The 26,116-nt window shown below is 39.3% G+C and overlaps 1 protein-coding gene across 6 annotated transcripts in view; it reads left to right on the forward strand.

Annotated features, from left to right (window-relative positions):
- The window catches only part of col18a1a (collagen type XVIII alpha 1 chain a), a 120,380-nt gene that overhangs the window by 50,502 nt on the left and 43,762 nt on the right, over window positions 1–26,116 (forward strand). For 2 of the 6 annotated variants that reach the window (XM_078939343.1, XM_078939345.1), the window contains exons 1-4: window positions 5,430–5,906; window positions 14,302–14,843; window positions 16,596–16,679; window positions 22,364–22,435. In XM_078939343.1, coding sequence (XP_078795469.1) covers window positions 5,558–5,906; window positions 14,302–14,843; window positions 16,596–16,679; window positions 22,364–22,435 — 1,047 coding nt within the window. In that variant the 5' untranslated portion in view covers window positions 5,430–5,557. Of the gene's footprint in view, window positions 1–5,429; window positions 5,907–14,301; window positions 14,844–16,595; window positions 16,680–17,443; window positions 17,517–22,363; window positions 22,436–26,116 lie in introns of those variants that run through there. The other 4 variants (XM_023950666.2, XM_078939346.1, XM_078939344.1 and 1 more) reach the window with 3 other exon arrangements.

The following is a 26,116-nucleotide window of genomic DNA, read 5'->3' on the forward strand; positions in this document are numbered from 1 at the left end:
GCTGCTTTTTTCTACGTCAAATTTAACTGATTCACGTTGATAGAATCAGAATCAGAATCAGAGATACTTTATTGATCCCACACATGGGAAATTTGTTTGTCACCATAGCAACTGACAGCAGAGGGAAAAAAGACTTAGAATTAAGTAAAAAAAAGCAAGAACAAGAAAATGTAGCATTAATACAGACATCAAGGTATTATAATTTAAAAAGCTATTTACAGAACAGTGCAAGTAAAAAGATGTGCAAAAGAAATGTGCAAAATAGAAAACAACTAAATAAAGAGATAATAAAAAAAATGTGCAAAGGTTATCTTTTGCATTGTGTGTTGTTGTACAGGGTTATTGCATTGGGTATGAATGACTTTTGATACCGGGCAGTATTGGAGCGGAGCTGTCTGAGCCTCCTAGAGAAGGAGCTCCGCTTTTTGTTCAGAAGAGGGTGGAGAGGATGCTCAGGGTTGTCCATGATTGAAAGGAGTCTGTTCAGGGACCTCCTCTCCATCACTGCTTCAAATGTGTCCTGTTTGCAGCCAATGACAGAACCCGCCTTCCTGATCAGCTTGTTCAGTCTGTTGGTGTCACTGACTGCAATGCTGCTTCCCCAGCAGACCACGGAGGAGAACAGGTTGCTGGCTACCACAGACTGGTAGAAGATCCCCAGCATCTTGCTGCACACATTAAATGACCTCAGCTTCCTTAGGAAGTAGAGTCTGCTGCAGGCCTTCTTGTACACAGCAGTGCTGTGGCTCCTCCAGCTCAGTCTGCTGTCGATAGTCACACCCAGATATTTATACTCCTCGACCGATACCGTTAACAATCAAAGATTTCTGTGTGTCAAAGAGGATGTTTTATTTAGGTGTCGCTGGCAACAACTCCAGTGTTATAGGGTTCACAGACACAATCATTCAATTTAAAATCCAATCCAACATATTTTGCCATGTGCTATCAGGTTTGGACATAATTTTCTCAAATCTTCTGTAAAACAGGTCCACCATGTAAACAAAATATGCTAAAGTCTGCATAACCTTGCATTGACCCGACGGGCCTTTTTTCTCCCCTTAAACTTGGAGAGTGTGAGTTCACGTGCAGAGTTGGGTCATACCAAATAGTCTAAAGAAGGGAACCAATGCTTTTTGGATGATAACGAGCATAAGGGTTAAATAGGGGAGGCGGGGGAGTTCACCACCAAATGGTTCCTGAATGCAGTTGTGTTTGCACAACACCGCTCCTGCAGGGGAAGGGTCAAATGCAAAGAAGGAATATTAGGTGTGACAACATATGGTACTTTAACTTTAATTTTGAAAACTATCTATTTTCAGGGACATTCGTTGCAAATTTTTACATTTTTACTTGCATATTTGCACAATATTGAGAGAAATAGTTGCAATGTCCTAAAAAGAAGTAGAAACCTCTGCAAAATCCAAGTGTTTTTTAAATTTCATTAGCCGATTTTTATTTAGTATTTTTTATCTCCTGTAATCAAGGTGAAGAAAGTGGCATCATTCTTTTTTTTTTTTCATTTTTTAACTTGTTCTGTCCAACAACTGAGCAAACAGATTAGAGCTGAAGGCTTTTTGTGTTGGACAGGTTTTACTATCACAAAAAGAGGTTATATAGCTTCGAGAAACTAGAGTGTAATAAACCCCTCTTGTCGTATTATTTTTTATTTATTTGTTACATTTAGTGTGTGTGGGGAGGGAGAGGGGAAGAATGTGAGGGGAGGGTGGAAGAGAGTAAAAGGAAGAAAGGTGAAAAGGTGGGGGATACAAGCACTGATTTGAATAAGTTATTATTTTAAGCTGTAACAATTATACCAGATCTGCTGGAAAGACGAATGTTACATCAAAGGTGAAAATCTGACACTAAGATGAGTGAAAAAAAAAAATCTGTCCATCAATACACTGTGGGTAAGGAGGAGGGATGAAGCAGAAAGGGAGCAGTGTGGCAGTGTGCACGTGCACGTGGGGGTGGACATACATGCATGCTGGCGACGTGAACCGTGTGTTCATAAGGGGAATCAGATCCTACCCAGCCAGACCAGCCAGACCAGGAGAGGGGAGGAGAGCCCCCCAGGCCAGAAGCCCCCCCAGCACCCGGACCCAGGCAACCCGGGAGGGGAGGAGGAGGGGACCGCCCACCCCACCAGCCAGGCACAGAGAGGGCCCTCCTACAGGGGCCCCCCCAATGCCCAGAGGCACAAGCGAACCCAGTGTCCGGCCCCCAGGCCACGAGACAGGAGCGCTTAGCCGTACCAGGCGGCAGCCATGGGGGCCACCGGGCGCCGGACACCGAGACAAAGGCCAGGGACGAAGCCAGGGCCCCCGGGACCCATGAGTCGGCCACCCCCCGACCGGCGCCCCGTCTCCGCAAGCCAGCCCAGGCACGCGACCTAAGCAACCCAGGGATCGCCACGCACCCACAACCACCCCCCATAACCCTACAACCCTACACACTACACCCCCCCCCCCCCCGCCATAATATCTGAGCCCCCCTCCCCAACCCTGTCAGTGCCCTCCCCTCTCTGTGATGGGGAGGGAAAGCCCCAGAGGGTCCCAGCGAGCCAGCCCCCACGTCCGTCCTACCCATGCACTCACGCACACATACTCACAATCATCTGGTTACCCTCCCTCCCCCCGAAAGTGGCATCATTCACCAAACAAGTGGTATTGATGGGATTCCCCACATTAGAGGGAAACTTTAGAACAGTGGAGCTCTGTACAGCAGATGGAGCATTCGGGTGGAAATGTGCTGCTTGATTTTAATCCAAAACATGAGCACAAACCCTGAAGCAATCAGACTTAATAGAACTCATCTGTTTTCACTGTAGCAGGAGGGGTTTCGCTTTATGTGGAAGTTAAATAAGATCCATCACAAAACAGTTTATTTAAAGTACGTTTGTCAAACAATGTCCATGCCATATACACCGTGTTTATTTGCTTGAAAGAATAAATTAAAGACAGAGAAAAGTTCCCACCACACTAAGGTTGTCGGGTAACCAATGTCATGTACCATGTTTTCTGTGCTATGAGCATGCCATAGTGGAGCCTCTGCTAAAAAAGTCCAATCTGGACCCATCAGTCTTCCAGAATTATGGACCCATCTCAAAGACTCCATTTATCTCAAAGATTCTGGAAAAAGTAGTATCTGAACAATTGTCAGAGTTCTTGGATAAAAGGAGTATCTATGACACTTTTCAGTCAGGTTTTCGTAAACATCATTCCACAGAGACAGCCCTGCTGAAAGTGTCTAGTGATATTTTAATGTCTGCTGATTCTGGCAAATACACAGTCCTCGTCTTACTAGATCTTTCATCAGCCTTTGACACGGTTGACCACCAGATCTTATTGGACAGATTGAGGTACCTGATTGGTTTTTCAGGGTCAGTTCTCCACTGGTTTTCCTCTTACTTATCTGGTCGGAATTTCAGTGTCATGGCTAACCACATAATGTCTCAGTCAGCAGACTTACTCTGGGGGGGGGGGGATTTCAGCTATGTTTCCTACCATTTCTTTGCTGATGATATCCAGCTTTATTGCTCTTTTAAGCCCTTGTTGCAGATAAAACAATGGCTCTGTAAAAACTCTCTAGAGCTAAACTCAAAGAAAACAGAAACCTTAGTTATTGCCCCTAATGATGCCATACCAGGGATTAAGCTGCACTTGGGTTCTCTTGGCCATGCTGTCAAACCCAGCCTAAGAAATTTGGGTGTCATTTTTGACAAAGATATGTCACTGGAGCAGCACTCCAAACAGCTGATCAGGGACTGTTTCTTTCAGTTGAGGAATATTTCTAAACTACAGAAAATGGTGTCATATGAAGATCTAGAACTTATTATTCATGCCTTTGTTTCCACACGGCTAGACTACGGTAACGGTCTGTTTTCCTGTCTGAATAAGAAGGAGCTGTCTCGCCTGCAGCTGATCCAGAACTCTGCTGCGAGGATCTTGATCCGCACCAAGAGAAGAGATCACATCTCCCCTATCCTCAAAAGTCTTCATTGGCTCCCAGTTGCTTACCGTTATCAGTACAAAATCTTAGTTTTGACTTTTAGGGCCCTTCATTCTCAAGCTCCTCCATATGTTTCTGACTTGATCGCCCCATACAGACCATCTCGTGCACTGAGGTCTGCGGATAAGAACCTGTTGATGGTCTCTCGCACACGGTTCCGAACTAGAACTATATCACAATAATCCAAAGGGAACATTATTAGAACATTCCATCACACGTTGTGGTCACATGTCTTTGCTAAATTCAAAGGGTTTCCACACATTGGATTGGAATGATGGTTTGATCATCTTTTGCTGCTATCACACGTGTTGTTCGCTGTGATGCACTCAGTCGTTTTTTCATTACAGTAAAATAAACCCATGCGCCTTAATCCAAATCGTGTTTTTTCATTATCAATTTATATCATTTCAAAACAATTTTTTAATTGTATCAGTTAATCTGATTTAATTAACAAATTGCCAGAAACAGATTGATCTGGTTGGATCATTGGAATATAAGTCAATGCATTAATTCATTGATAAATTGTTTAAGCCCTAGTATTTGGAGTATAAAAATTGCGACAGCTTTAGTTTTTCAAATGGAGATCAAAATCCCTAATTAATTTAATATGTTCTGAAAATAATTCAGTGAATAAGCACTTCACTCCTGTGTTTGTTCCAACCACCAGTTCTGCAAATAAAAACACAGACCTCCCCCCTATTTTTTTCTTTTATCACTTCACACCCATTTGTTTGCTGTTGAGGGTCTTTGTCAAGCGGTCCTGCAGGCAGGGAAGAAGGCCAGTCAGGACAAGAACGCCAGCTCTGGATTACTCTGTAATCTCAGGGCATTTAGAGGGACTTCTACACTGCAATGGAAATCTGAACAGTAAATGGGAGCAGGAGACAATTGATTCAATTGTTAATTAAAATCCAGACTTTTTGAGATTAAAAAATACAAATATTCCTGAATGATCTACATCAAACCATTGTTGATGTTGAAAGATAAATCCACTTTGTGTTTTACTGAAATTTTTATTACCCTATGTAATTTTGCCAGAAAGTTTAAGTATAACTTTTTTATGATAACTGCAGTATTTCATTTCCTTAATTTCTGAAAGGCCTTTGCCATGTTTTGCATTTTACAACTGTCCACAGCACATAGTTTTGTGGATACTATTGTGATATTTTAGCAGAAACCTCTAACAGAGAGGAAAAATTACCCCCTCAATGTAGAACACTTACAAAAAAAAATCAGTTTTGTACACTGACAAATAGAACCATGGTTATTCTGAAGTATCAGACAGCAGGAGAGATCACTTTTCACTGCTTTGACAAAGGGAGAGGGAGGAGTTAAGAGAATAAATATTGCCACAGCAGCCAATACGAGAGCACTGTTCCTTCTGCCACCCCCCTTTCCTCTTTTCAATGGGGAGCATTTCTTCATTTGTCCTCCCTGCCTGGTAGAGTGTGTGGAGACAGACATGTGCTGAGTGTGTGGATGTGGGAACTTGTCCAAGTTCCTCACTGGAGCCTGATCAAGAGTTTAGATGCACTTATAAGCTGACGCCATGCCTGCAACAAAGACAAAGTTTGGACTTTTGCTTTTTCTTACCCAGTGGGTGGTCTACTCTGAGGCTTGGTTTTGGTCCTGGAGTGGTACTACGACAAGGCTTCCACAAACACTGGAATATGAGGGGTCGGGCAGTCCAACTGGGAGTGGAGAACTCCCATCGGAGATCACTACAAAGGCAGAAGGAGATATGGTTCATGAAGGACACGGGACTCCAAACATTAAGCAGACTTGGGTTTTGACCACTGAGGATCCTCAAATGAGCACTGTAACACCTGCAACACTAAGAGAGACAGATGATGCATCAGAAAGTGTCACTGCAAGGATTCCGCCACAAAGTACATCTGGTAATGGCACCTCTACATTAACGGCCCTGGGGTCTGATCCTTCCAGGATTCTAAAAAATGCTTCCAAAATTGAATCTGAAGTTGAGCTTGCAGTGGAATTAGACTCTAAACATGGTGGTTTTTCAAGTTCTGGACTCTTACCTGTTGCAGAAAATATGGCAAGTTTGGTATATGAGGATGGAGCAGTGAAGCAGGCAGACCGCAGAGGCTTAGATAATGCAAGTGGTGCAGCATTTCATGTCAAAAAGGTAGGATTAAGGCTTTCAGAAAGAGTTTCTACCATTGCCAGCAGAGTAGATGAGGAGCAGGATCTTCTCGGAACACAATCAGAGTCTTTCTCTAGTGCTAGCAACAAGCAAAATGTAGACTTCGCGTCGAATGCCTTCAATGGGAATTCCCATAAAAACCTAAAGGGTTTACTGACACTAATTTTAGGCAACGGTGATCACACAGTTGCAAAATCTCAAGGTGTCCTGGATGCAACAGCTGCTCATCAAAACATTTTAGGTTTGCAGAGTAGGAATGCCCACAGGATTTTGTCCACAATGGAAACCTCAGTTATGACACCAAAACCAATTTTTGGCCAGACAAAAATATACAATGAGAACCCAAAAACCAAGGTGGTCACCATAGCTACCCAACCACACAGTGGTTGCACTTTAGATGCTCCTCTGCCATTAAAAGGTAAACAAGAGTTTAGCAAAGCATCTGTGAGGGCAGTTGGAATAGGTAAAGGTATCCACGCCCAAACTGAAAATGCGTCTTCCATATCGTGTTTAGTGCTTGACGCTGCTCTTCCTTTCTGCTCCTCAAAGTTTGGGGAGACCTTTGCCGTCCCCAATTACTTTAACCACAGCAGCTTGGAGGAAGTCCAGGCATTGCTGAAAGAGTGGGCATGGCTGTTGGAGTCACGATGCCACCATAGCTTGGAGTGGTTTTTCTGTCTTCTCTTGGTGCCAAAGTGTGACCCAGCGACCCCAATGTTGACGCTGCCTTGCCGGAGTTTCTGTGAAGTGTTGCTGGACAGTTGCTGGGCACTCCTGGAAGGGCAACATCTGCCGGTGGAATGCCACACTCTGCCAGATGCGAGCCATGGGTATCAGTGCTTGTCAGTTTGTAACCAGAACGGTAATCTGTGGTTCAAAATGCAACGTGCAATTCATTTTGATCCAGTTCTAAAGCCTCCTCCCCCACTCCTCCCAAACTGCTTGGTTTTCCCATCCCACCTCAACGCAGTTAACTTCCAGCAAATAATTAACAGTATACAGAATAATTGTCTATAGGATATTGTGGCTTCAGGCTAACCAGCATGGTCCTCCCAGTGCTTGTGTTCAAATTGTTGCATGTGTGTGTGTTCCTTAATCATTTGATTAAATTCAACATCCCTTGTTTAATTATAACAAGGGCTTACATTGAAAAATTCCAACAACACAGATCTTACAAAGTTCTAAAAGAAAACAAAAACAATCAAATTGCGGTAAAAGTGTAACTGCAGAATTGGAAGTTATGGTGTGTTTATCAGTAAGTTCTGAGTGAGATTGTCTTTTTTCTTAATGGCTGTTCCTTTTCTCAGACACTTTTCTTGACAGACATAAGTGGACATCTGTTTCTTCTTCCATTATCTGGTTCAGGAAGGTTTTTTCTGGAACTTCAGACACTACAGTGATATTTAGACATCCTTGAGAAAGCAACTTGGAACTTGGACTTCATGGAAACCAAAAGAAACAGTGCTTTTTCAACCCCTGAGGGTGTTTTTTTAGAGACTTCCACAAAGGGCTTTTAGCTGGTTAAAAAAAGTTTAAAGGGTTATTTGGGGCTCTTGGGTAATAAAAGTAAGTCACAAATCATTTCAGTGGAAAATCATCTGAAATGTTTATATCCACAGTGATTTGAGGCCATACGGTTTTGAGCTAAATATTAGGGGAAAAAAACTGTAAGACTTACTTTTGGTTTACTCTTCAAATGAAGAATGTCATGGCCAATGAAGGTTTTTAGGCAACTTTGTGAAAATTTGTGTGATTTTTAGATAAAAGATATTTTATCAGATATATTTATCCATCCCAATATTGTCCAAGAATCGAAACTGATGTTTTCTGTAGAAAAGGTCCTCTGCCATTGGTGACATTAGAGTCGCAGTCGCTTTTGTCCTAAGCTATGAATAACAGCTCAATGGAGATTATTGAAGAGTTGTTCCATGGTTATCAACGTCTTCTTGAAGGATGATCTTTTATTTAAATCCTCAAATGCGCTACTAAATCACATGGAAGAAAGAAAACAACTTTTTTTCTCTGTTTCTATATTAGCTTTCTGTTCGATAACTGCGTTTAGAGTTACCAAATTTTCCGCACTTAAAACCTTTTTTTTTTCTTCAAAAAATGACAGTGTGCCTTAAAATCCACAGTGGCTTATAATGTCGAAGTGATTTTGCGAGGTAAACAGCGCTCTGCCAAAATGTCAGTGTTTTTTTTTTTTTTTTTATGAATTGCAAGCAATTCTTATTATAAAAACACTAATGCAGCTAACATCTAGCTGTTTCGGAATGTGTTTTATTTATCTTTAGTTTTTGGCGTTATCAGTCTTAGTTTTTTTTTGTATTACAAACAAGTTTGGGTACTACAGGTATTGGGAACTCGTAAGCGCAGCTAATGTGTCGTGGTGTCGTACTGTGTTTCTTTACATATTACTAGCATGGTTGGAAAATAGCGTAGTCACAGTAACATTTGTTTAATGCTATTAGTCTGTTTTCTCAAGTTTTTCAAACTAAGTTGGGAATTATAGGTATTGTGAATACGCTAACGCTGCTGATGAGTACAGGTATCGTGTGTGTTGTTGTTTTTTTACGTTACTAACAAGGTTGGGTGTTAGCGTAGTCACAGTAACATTTATTTTAGCAATATCATTGTTTTTTTACAAGTTGCTTACAAATATGGGAATGATAGGTTTTGTGAATGCGCCGACACGGCTAGCATTGTTGTAGCGTTGTTTTTTTTACATTACTAACAAGGTTGGGAGTTAGATCAGTCACAGTAGCATTTGTTTTAGCAGCATCAGTCTGGCTCATTTTATGCATTTAGTTTATTTTTATTTTTAACAGTTTCATTCTTTCAAGGAAAAACAGATTTCACTGAGTTGAGAGTGATATTGTGTCTTATGACCGGAAGACTTTGAGCTTGTTTCAGCTCCTGAGGTCTGTTCTTGCCTGGACATCATTTCAACTTTCCTATCCAATTAAAAGCACATTGTGGTCTCACTGCTGTGCTGCCAGAAACCCATTATCCCCTTTGGTTTGTGTTGTACTGCAACACAATGACGAGTGGTGAGACTCCTCCAAAGGCACAGCATGAAATCACTGGGATGCTATGAACAGAGTAATGCCCCACATTTTGCGGCAGTTTTTAAGACAGTAGGCAAGTGTTTAAAGTTATCCAAGTTTTGCTGTTTATTTAAATATTGCACTAATTTTAGTTTCCAAGGTTAAAAGCAAGTTTTTTTTATTTTAATTTTTTTCCTGATATGCAGATCCTACACAGTTTTGCATTTATAGCTACATCTTATAATTTTCTGAATAAAATATCTTTCCTGGTGTTGTTTACTATTAAAAAAAATGCAAATTATAACAGAGATCAGCAGAAAATGCAAAACCTTAATCAAGCTTAATCGTAAATGGAATTGGCAGTGAAAATGAGCCCATGCATTTCCATTCATTATTTTTCATGACATTTCTTGCAAGATCAGAAAGTTGCTGAACTTTGAGCCACAAATGGACAATTTCTTAATCAGTGAATGAATTATGTTGGTCAGTGCACAATTTTCATTGCACAATACTTTTCGATCAGTCTCAAACCTAACATCCTATTTAGTATTGAAATAGACTTTTTGAGAATGTGCCTAGCAAGGTAAACATGTAAATCTGCAAACGGACAAATGTTACGAAGATTCGATGCAGGGGCCAGCAGGCACCACCTACTTTAATTGAGACATTATTGGTCAGTATATAACTTAAATAACTTGCAATAAAGAAAAATATCATAAAGGAAAAAACCAGGAAACAAAGGAAGAATTGTTGTTCTGACAAATATGGTGACTCAGTAATAACTTTTCATTTCTCTATAGAAGTCTATGGGATTTTAGCTTCTTTTTGTTTGGAACGCAAGGGGGGAAGGGTCACTCAATCCAGTTTTCATATACAGTTTATGTTTAAATCTACTTTATTTGACTTTGTAGGATGCTATATATCTACAAGCTGCATGCACAGTATCACATTGTATACAGCAATATCAACAGGCCAAGCCAAAGTGTGGCAGTCGGTCGTGGAATGTTAGACAAAGACAAAGAGCTGTTCCTCCTGGTCAGTAAGCAGACGGCTTGACAATACGAACTGGGACCATAAACTTTGCACCACTCCATTCATCATCAGCTCTTTTTTTAATGCCCAACTGACCTTGAAGTTGTCAGCATGCAGCAAAGACCGTTAAGGGAACCCGCACTGATATTGCACGCAAAATGATAACGATGATGCTTTTGTGTCGCCAAGAGCTTTTGATCTACAATCAGAAGAGATTTGCTGGCCCAAAACTGACACAGAAAAAAAAAAGCTTCCAAAAATTCATTAAAGGGAAATATTAAAAATAACACAAACCTTCCAAGTATTTGGAAAGCTTCTTTTGAAATACCAGTCTCAATGTGATCATTTAGCATAATGTACCAGAGACTCTCAATAAAAAGTGAATACCTACCATCTGGCTGACAAATAGAGAAAAAAAAAAAAAAAAAAACTTAAATACAAAGAAATACCATTGTAGTCTTTGTTAAAAAATGTTGGAATGATCAAATGCTTTGGTAAATAATTTATTTTATTGTGTAGTCCTCCTCTTATTATGTTTTGCATCAAAAACAATTTTAATTATTTTTTAAAGAAAAAACAGAATAAAATTCAGTCATGTATTAGAAGATAAATATGCTTTTTTTAATGTAGTTTATTTAAAGGAAGTAATGGGAGAATTGATGGCTTTTCACCTTCCTGTGGTAGAAACCAAAGACATCAAAAGTGCCACATTCAAACATGTCAGGACAGGCCCAGCGACGAACCCTCAGGGTTCCCCATTCTTACTTTATCAGTGTAAACATCTGGTTGGCTTGGCGCAAATGAAAGTTTATTGCTAACAACCTTTCGTGCAAGCAGGGGTGCTAAACAAATCTGGATCATAGCATTCTTAGATCATTTATGGCTAAAGCAGAAGACGTTTTATTTCCGGGCGCTGTATGTGAGACATTTGGAAGTTTGAAAAAATAGATCATGCTATAGTCCAGGGATATTTTTTTTTAAAAGGGACCGTTATTGTGGCTGTAAACATGACCTAATTCTTTTTTTGTCATTTAGCTAAAAAATATACAACTACTCCTTGTATTTCTGTGATTTACATTACTTTACAGTTTTGTGATGCAATATAGGCGCACAGAACTATAAGCTGCACTAAGCAAGATAAAAGTGTCAGAGATAATTGTCAGTTAGACTTTAACTGTGTTTACAGTAATTTTAGAAGTTGTTTGTAACACGGTATACCAGGGGTGGGCCGTCAGGGCCTTCAAGGCCTTTTCTGAAGGCCTTAAATATATCTCAATCATGTGTTACTTATTTTGTCTATGCATGCTCTTTAAATCATTCCAAATCAGTCCATTCTCTTTTATTATGTTCATGATGGTTATGCTGCTTCCAGACAGACGTATTTTCTCATTGGACTTTTTAACCAATCGCATTTCAGCTGTCCTTTGTTGCCAGGCATGGTTAAGGCCTTCACTCTCTGTTCTGAAGGTTCTGTGATATAAAATCAATGTCGTTCATTCATTTCTTTCAACCAATTAGATTTGGGGTTTTTCACAATACCTGTAACTCCCAGTCTTGTTTACAGCATGTAAATAAACAGACTGATGCCACTAAAACAAGTGTTGCTGTGACTACTTTGTTTGCAACACAAAAAAACAACAAAAAAAACATTTAGCATATTAACAAAATGTGTAACTCTATTCCAATACATAAGAAAACAGACTGATGCCACTAAAACATACATTAATGTGACAACGCACATAAAAAATGTAGGCTATGTCCAAATTCCTTCACTACTTACTATATAGTGCACAGTGCTTTTGCTACTTTGTAGTGTTGTCCAAATCAACAATTCCAAAATCGAGTGCCTTAGAAATTTCCCAGAAGTCTCTGCGAAAAAATCAGTGTGTATCGATGCTGACTAGGCAAATATAGACCACAATCCATTGTATTTGAACAATTTTTACAAAGAAAATGTATTTATTTTTTAAAAAATAAAATATTAACGTTTACACCTTCAGAGCACAGAGGCTTTATAAATGGTCGTTGCAAAATGGTCATATCAATAAAGTTTTCACTTTGTGAAATCAATGACGTCATATTTGCCGTTTAAAAAAAAAAGTAGTGAGCATGGTGCCCAAATTGCTTTTAAAATCCAGGGCACTAGATTAGTAAGTTCTTCACCTTTTTTTCAGGGGTTGCTATGTATAAGGCCCTTTGGAATATAAGGCACAATTTCTAGGAAAAAAAAGGGCTTTTAAGTGCGCCTTATAGTGCGGAAAAACAGTACACTTTATATTTGTGTGGCTTCACATGAATGCTTTTACTTATGGTAATATGCAAAGTACCATAAGTAAACATAATGCCTCAGACAGCATTATGCACTCACAGTGGAATCACTGCAGAAGATTCTTGCAGAAAGCATCTACCTACAGGAATGTACGGTACTTTTATTGCCATCCTGAGCACCAATGTCCTGGGCGGTCTGATTCAAAGAAAGCATTGTGGACACCATGGGTGACTTTTATGGTTGCAAGGCAACCTTTTAGCTTTGTCTGACAACGTGTCATAGTCCTTCGCAAAAAATAACAAAAACGCTGTTTGTGTTGAACTGCTACAGCCATTGGAGTGGGAAGACTTTGAACTGGCTAAAAAAGCACACAGCAGGTGGCAAATCAAAGTGTTTTCTTCAAAGAACCCTCCCAAAAATGTTCATGTGTTTTCCAAAAACAGTCATTTCTGTGATTCTTTATTCAGTGCAAGCAAAATAGAAGAACTAACCCTCCAGAAAATTGATGAAAGCTCAAAGGTTTACATCAAAATCTGTGTTCCCCATATGAGTAACACATGTTCATGTAAGCCTAGACTTTCCTAAACATATCTAATTAATTCAGCGTCCCAGCCAGTGTCACCCAGGGTGATGGAAGAGGATGGAGAGATATGTCAGAGGCCCTTATTCGCCTCCAAGCAGTGACATTTAGGAGCTTTGGCTCTTTTATTTTTAGCATCCTCTGGAATGTGATATATAAAGATATAGCTGTTCTTGAATGCGCGGAATTTGATCAAAAGTCAAAGTTCTAAAAGAGGAAGATTGTATTTAGACTCACAAAGAAGAGATAACTCATTGGATGTTGAGCTATTTTTAATTTTCTCTCATCATGATGCAGAAAAATGTGCGTTTCACAATAATATGCTTCCCTTTGTGATAAATTGGGGGCTTTATTTTGGGAGATGCAGTAAAAGATAATGGACTGTGAAATAGATTTTTCCATAAAAATTGAAAATAAACTTGGAAAGATGAATTTTTTTATTTTATTTATGAAGCTTTCTCTTTATATATTACTATGTATACTGCAAAATAGCTCCTTAGAAATAAGTCAAAAATTCTTAAAATAAAAAAAATTGTATTTTAATAAGCAAAAATTTCTCTATTGGGGTGATAAAAATGGTTTTAAAACAGATTCTTATTTTAAGAAGAAAATTCCAACTGAATTTATTCAACTATCATTTTGAGTGTATTTTTCTTGCAAGATAGAATATCTTAAAACAAGTTTTTTTTTTTTTTTACTAAACTGGATTTGTCCCTTTTACCGGTATTTGAAGAGTAGGATGATCATGTCTTGCTCCTTTAAAGACTCAGTGCTATGAAAATATTGTTTGGTGTTTTTTACATGCTCTTATGGCATTTTTCTGATGATGGAGGACATATATAAAAAAATTAGATCATAATTTTATGTATGTATTGTATGTAAACTAGAAATGACAGTTTTTTTTATTTTGCATAAAAATAAATCATAAGACCACTGGGAATACTTTTAAAATAGATCAAAAGGTGATCACTGCTTTTTAAACCAGTTTGTGTTTTACTTGTGAAAACTTCCTGTTCATATGTCTTTCAAAACATGTTTAAAATGCTGTTTGGTCTAAACACCAGATGTTTAGACCACAAGAGTCCTGTTTACATTTGCTCATCCACCTGCTCACCACTTCTAACAACTGCAGCCCCAGCTAACCTCATGCATGTTCTATCCATCCATCTGTGTTTCTGATGTGTAATCTCTTCTTCTCCAGAAGACAATGGAGTCTCCCTTCTACAACTGATCGGGGATCCTCCACCGAGTGAAATCAGCCAAGTCTATGGACCGGACAACGCCATCGGCTACGTCTTCGGCCCAGATGCCAAAATGGGCCAGCTGGCTGTCGCTCACTTCCCTACGCCCTTCTACAGAGACTTCTCACTCAATTTCCACCTGAAACCAACCTCGAACGAGGGAGGTGTTGTCTTCTCAATCACAGACTCGTCCCAGCAGGTCATTGTAGTGGGGGTAAAACTTTCAACTGTGGAGAGGCAAACCCAAGATGTCATTTTCTATTACTCCGAGACCGGCTCGGAGCAGTCCTATGAAGCAGCCAGGTTCCAAGTGACCTCAATGACAGACACCTGGACCCGTTTTTCTATCTCTGTACGAGATGACAAGGTGGCATTCTATTTCAACTGTGACCTGAGCCCTGTAGTGAAGCGCTTTGAGAGATCCCCTGATGACATGGAACTGGAAAGGGGTTCAGGGGTATTTGTTGGGCAGACCGGAGGGCCCGATCCTGAAAGATTCCTGGTATGTATTTGCTTTCACCCAACTCAGCCAAACGTTGTTTTCTACACACAGTGCCACCGCACTACAGATTTCTCCAAGTGGAACTTGGGTGATGGAGAACTCCTGCTTTAATTTACTTTGGCAAAGAAAAAGTTATTTTTTTTGGGGCTCATGTGAAACCCTTTCAGCTGATTCTCATTTGATTTGTTTGTTCTAATTGGTTTATCCTAAAGTCACAACAAATATGTCAGCGTCACCTCTCCATCCTCCACAAAAAACTCCCTAAAACTCCTTAACTTAAATATTATTAACATTTATCAGTTGACATGAGCAGTTAAGTTGTGTTCAAACTGAATGCGATTCACGTGTCAAATCGTGTCCACTGTCTCTCTCTTAAGACATGTCAAATTTGCTGCTGGACACTTGTCCAAACATGTTTAAAGTGTACGTTCTTATATGCGTGTTTAGCATATGGTGTTCACACCAAACCGTCACTGCCCGATACTAGCGCATGTCCACCACTAATAACAGTTAGAAAATGCTTGGTACGAAATGTTGAAGCTTGAAAATGTCTCCAATTTTGCTCCGGGTTTTTTCTTTCACAGCTCTACTCTGATAGTTGTCAGACTTGGTGTCATAGATTTCCAGCAGGGCACAAAGTGCAGTTATTAATTTCTTCTGCATGATCAATTTTCAAATAGTTGGCACTCCCTTGAAGGAAAAGGGACGCCATCAATGTCACTAGCAAATCTGAGTCCCTGATTGCTAAAAGCTCAACCTGGTTTAACTTTCATTCAGTGGACGTGAGTTTTGTATGTAGAGCCCAAAAACAGTCTTATAAATATGCTTAGCGATGCATGAATGTAAAGATTTTGATCGCTGAAGCCTGAAATGCACATTTCCACGCATTTACATAGACTTTTCATTGAAAGCAGCAGCTTGAATGCTTATTGCAGAGGCCGGTGTTAATGTAGCTTAAGACTTATAAAAAAAATAAAATAATAATGAATTAAAATGTACAAATTATTTACCGGTATATTGTTTGTTTAAGAAAAAGTTTTTTATCTTTAAGGTTTGCCAACATATACCAGAGTTTGAAGTTTCAGAACCCTAAAATACGGTTTTCATCAGTGTCTTTATCATGTAAGCCTTTGACTTGGCTTCTCTGAAACTGTTTATATTATCTATTCATAAGAAAGCAACGACACCCAGCTTTAGAAGTATAATGCCTCTCATGAAAGCAAAGATATAACATGAAAATCTTGCACTTAGGACATAAAAGAAAGATGGCCAAATTCTGGAAACATGAAACATTTTGAAGACAACCATTAAAAGTCTTTGTTAGGACAAGGTTAAAATGTCAACAAGCCATTTATCTTCAAAGTTCTCTTGGAGTAGTCATTACGACTTTTTGCTCCAGACATAAATATGCAGCAAAGACCTGTCTTCAAATAGCGCAGCAAGCAGAGCGATGGGCTCTACATGCACAGCTAATGGCCCCTGATAGGCAGGAAGATTGCGTTCATGTTATCAGTTCGAGTATCCAGTGTGGGAGAATGGAACACAGCATTTTTGGCAGACAGTGGCTCTGCATGGAGGCCAAAATGACACCCATTAACAGGCCTACGGGTTTATCAGAGGCGGGGGGGGGTATTCCCAGGAAATGTTCACAGACAAACATTCAGACTGATGTGTTAGAAGTAACTCTATTTCAGCTTGTGGGATGTGATCATGCATGCCATCGAACTTCAAAAGAATACTTTTTCATAACAGGGTGTGATCAGTGAGCTGAGGGTAGTGGGAGACCCCCGCGCTGCAGAGACTTTCTGTGATGAAGATGGAGATGACTCAGATATGGTGAGTGACATCACAATTTAGGGATAAATTAATAGTTTGTCCTTATTACAGAAGACATGCAAAATCTCAATTAATTTGAAATTTCATCAAAAAATCAACCAATGTTTACTTGTAATGTACTTTGTTATTTATTACGATTGGAGCAAGAAAAACTTTTTTACCAACAAGGCAAACCTGGCATTTCTACTGAAAACAATAGTGAAAGTTTTCACTTTTTATAGGCCTGTCAAAAATAAAGGCTTAATTTTAGGTATACTGATTGTAAATAAAATAGTTTTGCTTTTTAAATGAACTCACGGGTTTCACCATGGTTTTGTGAAATATTTGTGAGCTACAATGTAAAGTCTGAGTTTTCATGTGTACGCTGGAAAAAAAGCTGCTGTTGCTTCATAAAAAAAGCACATTCTTCAAAAAAAAAAAAGTATGATCTCAATCATGTTATCTGTACGACGGAGTGTTAGGACCACCATAAAAATAAAACAGTTGTAACTTCACAAGAACAAAGTTGTAAAATTATTAGAAAAAATTGTCATACACACATACCGGTAACGTGCATGCTGGTGTGTGTTTAAAAAAGGCAGCGAGCGCAAAACTGAGTTGGTTGTGATTTATTTTTTCAGTCATCAATCAGCATTTACAATCCATCAAAGTCCTCATCTTCTGTATCTGGAACAGCTGGACTACATCTCTATCAAACACGCCGGCTTCCCTTTCCTCATCATCAGCGTCCGTCTCTTTGCTATGCGGCTCCAAAGAACAGTGACAACAGACACCTCAGGCCAAGTTTAAGTCCTGCAGTCCCAATGTGTGGCGTAACTCGCCCGTTGCTGCGTCCCGGTAAGGGGGAAGGATGGACAGCTTTTCACGGTCATCTGCTGGAAGTAGCAGCGCTGAGCCTCAAGTCGATCTTCCAACACAGGCCTTTCCTTTTCCGCGGAAACTCAGCTGCTGCTGCGTCTTCTTGTCTTGTCGGATTTGGTTTGCCAGCGTCCTCACTTGTGAACCATGGATTCATCATTTTAAATTCTCTGGCAGCTGAGGTTCGATAAGTTAGAAAGATCTTCACAGATTCAGACTTCCTGCTTCAATAACTCTTCTGATCAACGTTCAAATGTGTCAGCAAGTATCTCAATCCTTTTGTATTAACACAGAGAGTGAACCACAAATGCATTTCTGAAGAAAAAAGATCGTTTTTGCCTTTTAATCAGAATTGTTCGCTTTAAGCTGTGAATGCAGACATGCAGCAGCCGGCTGCCAAGGGACCGTCAACAAAGTGCAACCTCTGTGAACTGTGAAACACCACTGTGTAAAAATAAATAATCTTACAAAAAAATCATAAAACTATTATAAAGCATATTCTTGTTACAATACATATTTTTTAGGAAAGTCCATCTTTATTTTATCTTGTTTCATATACTTTTTCAAATTTTAATAGATATGAATCATGACTAAAGTTATAAGTAACTTGACATGACCTTATTGTCATACTAAAATAAAGAATGTCAATAGTTCACTTTGTTTATTTATAGGATTTTTTCACAATTACAAATGGATCAGATTTGGTCAAACATCCTGAATAGCTCTGAAGGTGCCAAAAATTTTTTTTTTTTGCATAATTTTTATTTTAGTAGGAAAATCAGGTCATGATTAGTCAGTACAGGAGGTTTGGTGACAGAAGCTTTAGTATCTTCAGAGCTATTGAGCATTTATGTTATGATTCATATCTCTATTAAATTTTAAGAACTATAAGAAATAAAATAGACGTTGACTTTCTAACAAAATTTAGTATAATAAATAATAATGAAGTATGACTATGCTGACGAGTCTTCATTACCAGTTCATATAAATATAGACATTTATTCGCTTTTTAAAAGTTCACTGATTTTTACAGAATGGTGTTTCACAGAGGTTGCACTTTGTTGACGGTCTCTTGGCAGCCGGCTCGCTGCTCTGTTTGCATTCACAGCTTAAAACGAACAATTCTGATTAAAAGGCAATAAAAACGAACTTTTTTCTTTAAAAATGCTTTTGTAGTTCACTCTCTGTGTTAATACAAAACGAGTGAGATACTTGCTGACACATTTGAACGTTGATCAGAAGAGTTATTGAAGCAGGAAGTCCGAATCTGTGAAGATCTAATTTAACCGAACCACAGCTGCTCTATTCCCGTGTTCCTCCGCGTAGCTGATAGCTTGCAGTTTAAACTATGCCTCATAATCGTGTATCTTTGCATTTCCAGGGTTTCCAAAACGAAGTAGTTCTGCATTGTGCTCATATCTGCTCTTTTCTTCCTCTCCTCTCTCCGTCTACCGTCATCATGCTGTTCTCTCCTAGATCCTCTTTACGGAAGTAACGCAATAACACATTAGGGCTGCTCTGTACATTTTGGAGAAAATATGTATGACTTTCACCTTATGGTTGTGAAAGTAGTGGATATAGAAAATATGATAAAAGGCAGAGAGCTGCATGCAGCTCAAGAGCCGCCTGTTAACCCCCCCCCCCCCCCCCCCGCACTGAAAAATGAAGGTCCCGCCCCTCTGCCTCGCCGATAAGCCATGCAAATTTCAGCCAATCAGATCAACCAGAAAGGTTCCTGCCTCAAAAGTGACAAAAAATGCCCCCTTAACACTGAGCGTAAATCCACATGAGCGCGCAAAAAGGAATTGACCGCGCAAGATCACTTCTCAGTTAGAATTGCGCCTGCGCGGTTTTAAGGTTCACTCACTCAGTTCCTAAATACACCCACTTAGTTGTCTTTACGCCCTTTCAGTTTATGGCAGAAACGTAATTCCATAGTCAGCAGTCTAAGCAAAGATGCCCAGACTCTTCTCTCCCCAGCCACTTCCTCCAGCTCCTCTAGGGCAGTGTTTTTCAACCTTTATTGAGCCACGGCACACTTTAACCTTGACAAAAATCCCGCGGCACACCAGCATCCCCAAAAAAAAAAAAAAAAAGCAGAAACTCATAGTCTGTTTTGATCTACAGCCCCCCCCCCGGCAATCTGACGTGCATTTTTGTGATAATTGTGGCAGAAAAAGCAGGAAGTTGCAGATGTTTTTCTAAAAGATGTAATAAAAGTTAAGTTACATACAAACTGTATGTTCGTTGTGTTTTCAAGACGCTGTCCCTTTAAGCCAATGCATCATGGGAGATGTAGTGTGAAAACTGCGAGAAAACGGCAGAAAGACTCGCGTCTCTGAGCTTCATGGTTTTGTTCACTTGTTCCACGGTCTGATACCGGATTCTGTGGAAAGCTACACCACTAAAAACGAGCTTTAGCTGGTGTTTTTGTCGGAACTGACTGAGTTATGAGCTAAATTGGAACAAGGAAGTGGAGACTTTAACCACTTCTGATTGGTCAGACTGATGACATGTGATTAAGCCTTCAAGAATGATTGGTGGAGTCGTGGAGACAGTAAAAGCTGCGGGACTTTTCCTTACACAGTTATAGCTGCAGCTATTTCGCGTTACCATCATTCTTATCAAAATGTCTTTAATAGAATCAAATAAACACAAAGAAAAAAGGATTTTATGATCGTTTATATTCCTAACTACTCAGTGTTTTATCAGGACCTGTTTGGATGAACAAAGAGCTGATTTCCTGGAGATGGGAAATGCTTTTAGATCAGTTAATGAGGGCAATTTTCCACGGCACACTTGACCATCTCCCACGGCACACTAGTGTGCCGCGGCACACTGGTTGAAAAACACTGCTCTAGGGGACCCTAAGACGTTTCCAGGCCAGCCGAAAGACGTAGCCTCTCCAGTGTGGGACATGCCCGGGACACCTCCCCAGGGAGGTCTCTAGTCCGGACAGTGAAAATGGAAATTAGCTGCTGTAAATGTTCTACTAAATAACAGCCAAGAGCTAAAGGTGGGCCGCAGAGAGTAGAGGTAAGATCGGGCCTAAAAATCCAGCCTGACCCGACCCAGGCCCGCGGGCATTAAAGCCCAACCCAGCCCAAGCCCAACCAATTAACTTAATTTGCAGGCCCGAGCTCGAAGGAAACCCGAAATTTCAATTTATCCAATTGTATTTTTGGCAGAAAAATGCAATATTTCTTAAGGTTAAAATAATCTGCATATGTTTATGATCATGATAAATGCATTTGCAAAACGAAATAATGCTGGAACACAGAATAAGAGGCCAGACAAAGAGAGTGAAATAAAGATCTTGATGCGCACTCGCTTAATTACGCAGAGAAATACTGCAGCCCAGCGTCTGCGCTTCTTGTTTAGTAGTAGTCATATAGAAATTACCTTACAGCGCCTTCTCTGTTTTAACCAAATTATTTATTTATAACAAGTATTCCTTAGTTTAGTATCCACACATTGTTTTAGTATACATTCTTATAAACATATATTTATTAAAAAAGTCAGCGAGAGAGAAGCCCGACCCGACCCGAACGTAATGATTGTCATTTTAGTCCCCGACCCGGCCCGGCTCGGGCTTAAGATCTTACCTCTAGCAGAGAGACCCACCTGTGTTTATGTGCAGGTGAGCAGAAAAATAAATATTATTCTCCGGCTAAAACAAAACATGTAGTGATATTCATCGAAATCTAACAGTGCGCGTTCATGTTTAGTGTTACAGAGTGAAGGAGAACAGTAATAACCGCCCCCCAACACAAAATCCTCCGGAGGGCGGCCGTGCTCACTCAAGAACGCACGCAGTTTGTAATGGAAATTAATACAATGGAAATTAATAATTAAAACGCAGTCAATTTGTCATATTTCCTCGCGAGAGGGAAACTTCTGTCATAGAATGAGGATGTGTGCTTCTGAAACCAAGAGCGTGTGTGTAAGTAGAGGGAGCGTGCCGCATGCAGCGCAAAGGCAGTGAGAGCCGCGCGCCAACGAGAGGGAGTGACAGGCGCAGTGCAGGGAGTGAAGGAGACAACAGTCTGAAAGAAAGAAGAAAGAGAAAGTTTTGAATACAGGACCAGAAGAAAAAGTAAATTATCAGCAAAGATGAATGTGTTTGTGTTTATTATAGTTCCAACCACGCACCATATGCAGAACTTAAAAAAAACAAAAAAAACGTTAAAGAAAAAGTACTGTGATCCGATGATGAGGTTAGCGTCACACCCCTAGTTCATACTGTTGATTAAGGTTCTCGTTCATCCAGGTGACTTTGTCTTGAAGTCGAGTTTGTTCCTGCTTTCGTTTTTCTGTTTCCTAATCTTTTTGCTGCCTTAGGTACTCATTCAGAGCCATCTTTTTGATATGTCGCTGGATCTTTGTTGTTTCCTCTTAGATAGAAGCTCTGGCTGTGCTGCTTTCCTCATGGTTCCCCTGTGGGACTTAACATCTGCTTTGTGGCTTTACTCTAATTTTGGGATGCAAATCTGCGTCTTTGAGATTCATTTGATAGATCTTACCTTGCAATTGAATATGTTAATGACTGTAAAGCATGTATTCATATAGCATTATGTAAAGTCCTATAAGGCTTCCATATATAAATGTGTGTATACATTTTCACACACAAACGTCTTTTATGTGTTTTTATTTTATTTGATAGTTTACTGGTGTATTTAACTTAAAAAAAATTTGGTACTTCACAAAGTCGTGAACTCATGGGTTTGTTTCTGCCTCTTTGATGTTTTTAAGACATGTCTGTACATTTTGTGAGTTTAAAAATGCATTGTAAGCTTGAACTGTAAACTTGTAATTGATCTCCTCAGGCATCGGGGGAAGGAAGTGGCTACGAAGAAACCAGACCGCAAAAGCAAAACATGGACAGAAACAGATTCTCGGTATGAAAGAAAAATGCATAAAAGTGTTTTACATCTTGTACTTACGTACTATTGTCTGTTGAGCCCATTATAAATATGTTACAGTAGTTGTCACCTTTTTTTTTGCATGTGATCAGTTACTGCTAAGATTTCCTGTGGAAAACGTAACACCAAAGTCTCAGAAGATATTTAGGAGGGATGAATGTTAAATGCTAAAATAAGAGCAGCTCATGAGAGCAAATGTGATCCCAGCTGGGTTTTTGCTGTTTGACCTACTCTCTTTATGAGTTAAAGTGAAAGAGTAATGCAACATTACAATCTCAGCGGTTATGATGTCGTTAAGCTTTCTATGTTCAAAAAAATATCAAAATTTAAAGAAATTCTCACCAAAATGCTCAAACTTTTTGCTACTTCTGCTAGCTTTAATGCACAGCAGATCTTCCGCATTAATGACGCAGATGTACATTGCAGTTTTGAGATGTAAAATGTGATTAATAATCTAATATTTATTTCTATTTTTGTCTATGTGCTTTTACCTTCTACCTGCACATTTCCACTTGTTTTTCTTTTCATTTAAACATTTGTGGTTGTTTTTATGAGCCCCTCTTTTCTAGATGCCATCTTTTTACACAAATTATGTTCTAGTATCAACTCTTCCCATCCTTAAAGGTCCTCAGTTGCACTAAGGGTGTATTCAGACTGGATTTAGACAAATCATTAAAATTTTATATGATGAATTAAGACTCATCAAAACATCTTTTAACGGGACAAACATTGCTTTTCACAGTTTATTTCTATATGTCATAAACACAGTGATGAAAGTCAGCCAAGGAAAAAATCCTTGAACTTTCCTTTGAGCGATATGGTGGGCGTGGAGCGAAATTTTTGAAAAATACATGGTCTTAGATGAATTCTGGTACATTCTGGCAGCTAGTTATTCACTTCTTAATCAAGACACTAAGACTAATTGGAGTATCATGATTCGTCATTCAAACCCCTAGTTTGACTTGCCATTAAGGACTTGCTGGTCCTAAAAAGGAATTTGGATAATTGCTAAAAGTAATGCAATCCTACAATTTAAGCTTTTCCTTAAAGCTGCAAAACACACACACAATTGCTAAAACATAGTAACATCAAAGCCCCAAATGGCAAAAAGAACACCAGTAACTATGATATTCTATGAAAGTACCTCATTTATTTGAACGATTTCTGCTTTAGAAATACTGTTTTCTCAAACTATAATTACATCAAAATATGGGATCTGCTTTAAACTATCTTTCTATAACATAATACATCAATTCTTTAACACCAATATTAAGTAATCTGGGAAATATCAAAACAAACATACAGACAAAATTAAACATTGTAAACATTCTTTTTTAAGGGAGTGTGGGTCCAAACCACCAAATACTTATAATTATAATTAATGTCAATAATGTTTTTGAGCAAAACTGAACTAAATCATGGTAATTAGGAAATACAAATAAATTAGATAGAGAAATTTATTCAAATGTTTCAGTTTTGATCAATGTGGTCGGTTATTCTGCAGTCAGATCAAGAAAATCTACAGGGGGGGGGGGGGGGGGGGTCCTGGTCAACTACTACAAACGGTACATATAAACCATTCACAGACTTGACATAAATGGCAATTTCAAACAATGTATAAGCATATTTTATACCATGGTTGAATACTCGATTCTGATTGGCTGCTGGGTGTGCATTAAAACCTGATAACCGCACGGTGAAAAAAGAAGTTCCGGTCACCTACCTTAAATGTTTCGTATCACTGTGCCGGCTTCTTTTAAACAAACTTTTGCTTCATCATTTGGACAAAAACAAACGGTAAGACGTGAACTTTCCCTCTGAACTGATGCTTTATTCAACCCATCAGGACGATCAGCATATATTTATCGCCGAATCTTGACTGCAGCAGTGGTGCTGCGCGACGGACTATGTATTACGTGATGCGGCGCGATATAGTCCGCTTTTTGTGAGAAAAGCGATCCAAATCGGGAAAAAAAAACAGTTAAGGACTAAAAACTGGTTGATATGTATTGCTTTTGTAAGTGACCATGGTATAAGCGGGTAATGGCCTTCGAAGTGTGCGTTATTACTTTTTAGCACACTTCGCGGAAGCAACCGTCCGACGCGAAAAATGTAATAACGCACACCATTACCCTTACTTAATCTATGCATAATTTCCACCGTAACTAATTGTATTAAAACGGAGAGTGAAATTCTGAACAACAACAATTGTACTCACCTCCAAGAAAATCGCCATATTTGTCTTTTTTTTCCAGCCAAGACCACTTAAATTTGTTTTTTATCTTCTTCTCACAACTGAGGTCGTGACCACGCACAATAATGACGATGCCCGCCATTATTTTAACAAAAATTTGATCGCAAACTCTTCAGATTTGTTTGTGAATGTTCAGCGTGGGTCCGCCAGTTTTGGTCTCTAGGGAATCCGTCACCCTGACCAAGTGGTACAGACAGAGCCAATCAGAGCCGTCGACGCATCTGAAAACAACTTAAATGTCCCGTCATTGGTCAATTAGGCCGGGAAGACGAAGACAAGATAGCCGCGCCCATAGAGAAAGCGATCCATGGAGAAATATAGAAAATAAAGCTAAAATTCGCCAATTTTTTCATTGGGAAAGCGATTTGTCCGTAGAGATCAGGTCTTTATTTCCCGGAAGATACGATCGGTTTGCTCAAAAACCCGGATTTCTGGGAATTCCCGGAAGACTTTCATCACTGTAAACACTTATCAGTATACCTCCTCAGCTGTCTTCTTGTCTTCCAGAATGAGGGCTAGCGCTAGCAATGAAGGTAGAGCTTGCTGGCGCGCTAGCAATGACGGCAGCTTCATATTATTTCCACACATCGCGGTTGGGAATTTTTAAATAGCATGTGAGATTTGTGGTGTTTCGGCTTGACCTTTTCCCCTCTTTGTGACACTTATGTTGAAAATATTTTGCCAACATGGGTGAGAGCTATGCCATGTTTCAGACAGAGGTCTCAAGCGCAGGTGCTGAGAGATGACGTATCCTACATGCTACAGAAGCTTGCAGGATCTATTTTTGGTTATAGTTTGATTATGACAGTTAACCTTCTCTTCAGATTTCTTCTCCATTTTCTGTTCATTTAGACACCTAGGTTGTTCTTATGAGCCCTCTTTTCTAGATTTTATCCCTTTTTGTACAATCGTGTTTTAATATCAACTATTCATTTACTGAGCTGCAACATCCAGACTTATCCAGCTTTCACTGTGCTCGCATGTAATCGCAATTACAGTCACAAGTACCAGATGTTAATTTGGATTCATTCAGATTTAAATCTGAGGCCCCCTTTTGCCTCGAGGGTTTTGTTTTTCTGTGTGCTTTTTCAGTTATTTGAATTTTTTTGGCAATAGCATTTTAATTAACAGATTATGCAGTTAATATGACCGTTTTTTCATTTTTTTTTACCTTTTAAGCATTGTTGTTTGTAAGCTAACAGAGCATTTTGTCACTAATTTGGCAGTTTTAGCAGTAACTATGTAGCTGATAAGACAGTCTTTTTTGGATGTTTTTAAGATTTAAAGGCATTTTAAACATGTATAGCTTGCTTTAAAAGTTATAAAGTTCAAATATCAAAGTAAATTAGATGTTTTAGACATTCTAACTATTGTTTAACTTTTATTATGTTCCAAAGGATTTA

This window comes from Oryzias latipes, chromosome 21 (assembly GCF_053564925.1).
Source record: "Oryzias latipes strain Hd-rR chromosome 21, Olatipes_Hd-rR_3.1".
In the NCBI taxonomy this organism is placed as follows: Eukaryota; Metazoa; Chordata; class Actinopteri; order Beloniformes; family Adrianichthyidae; genus Oryzias; species Oryzias latipes.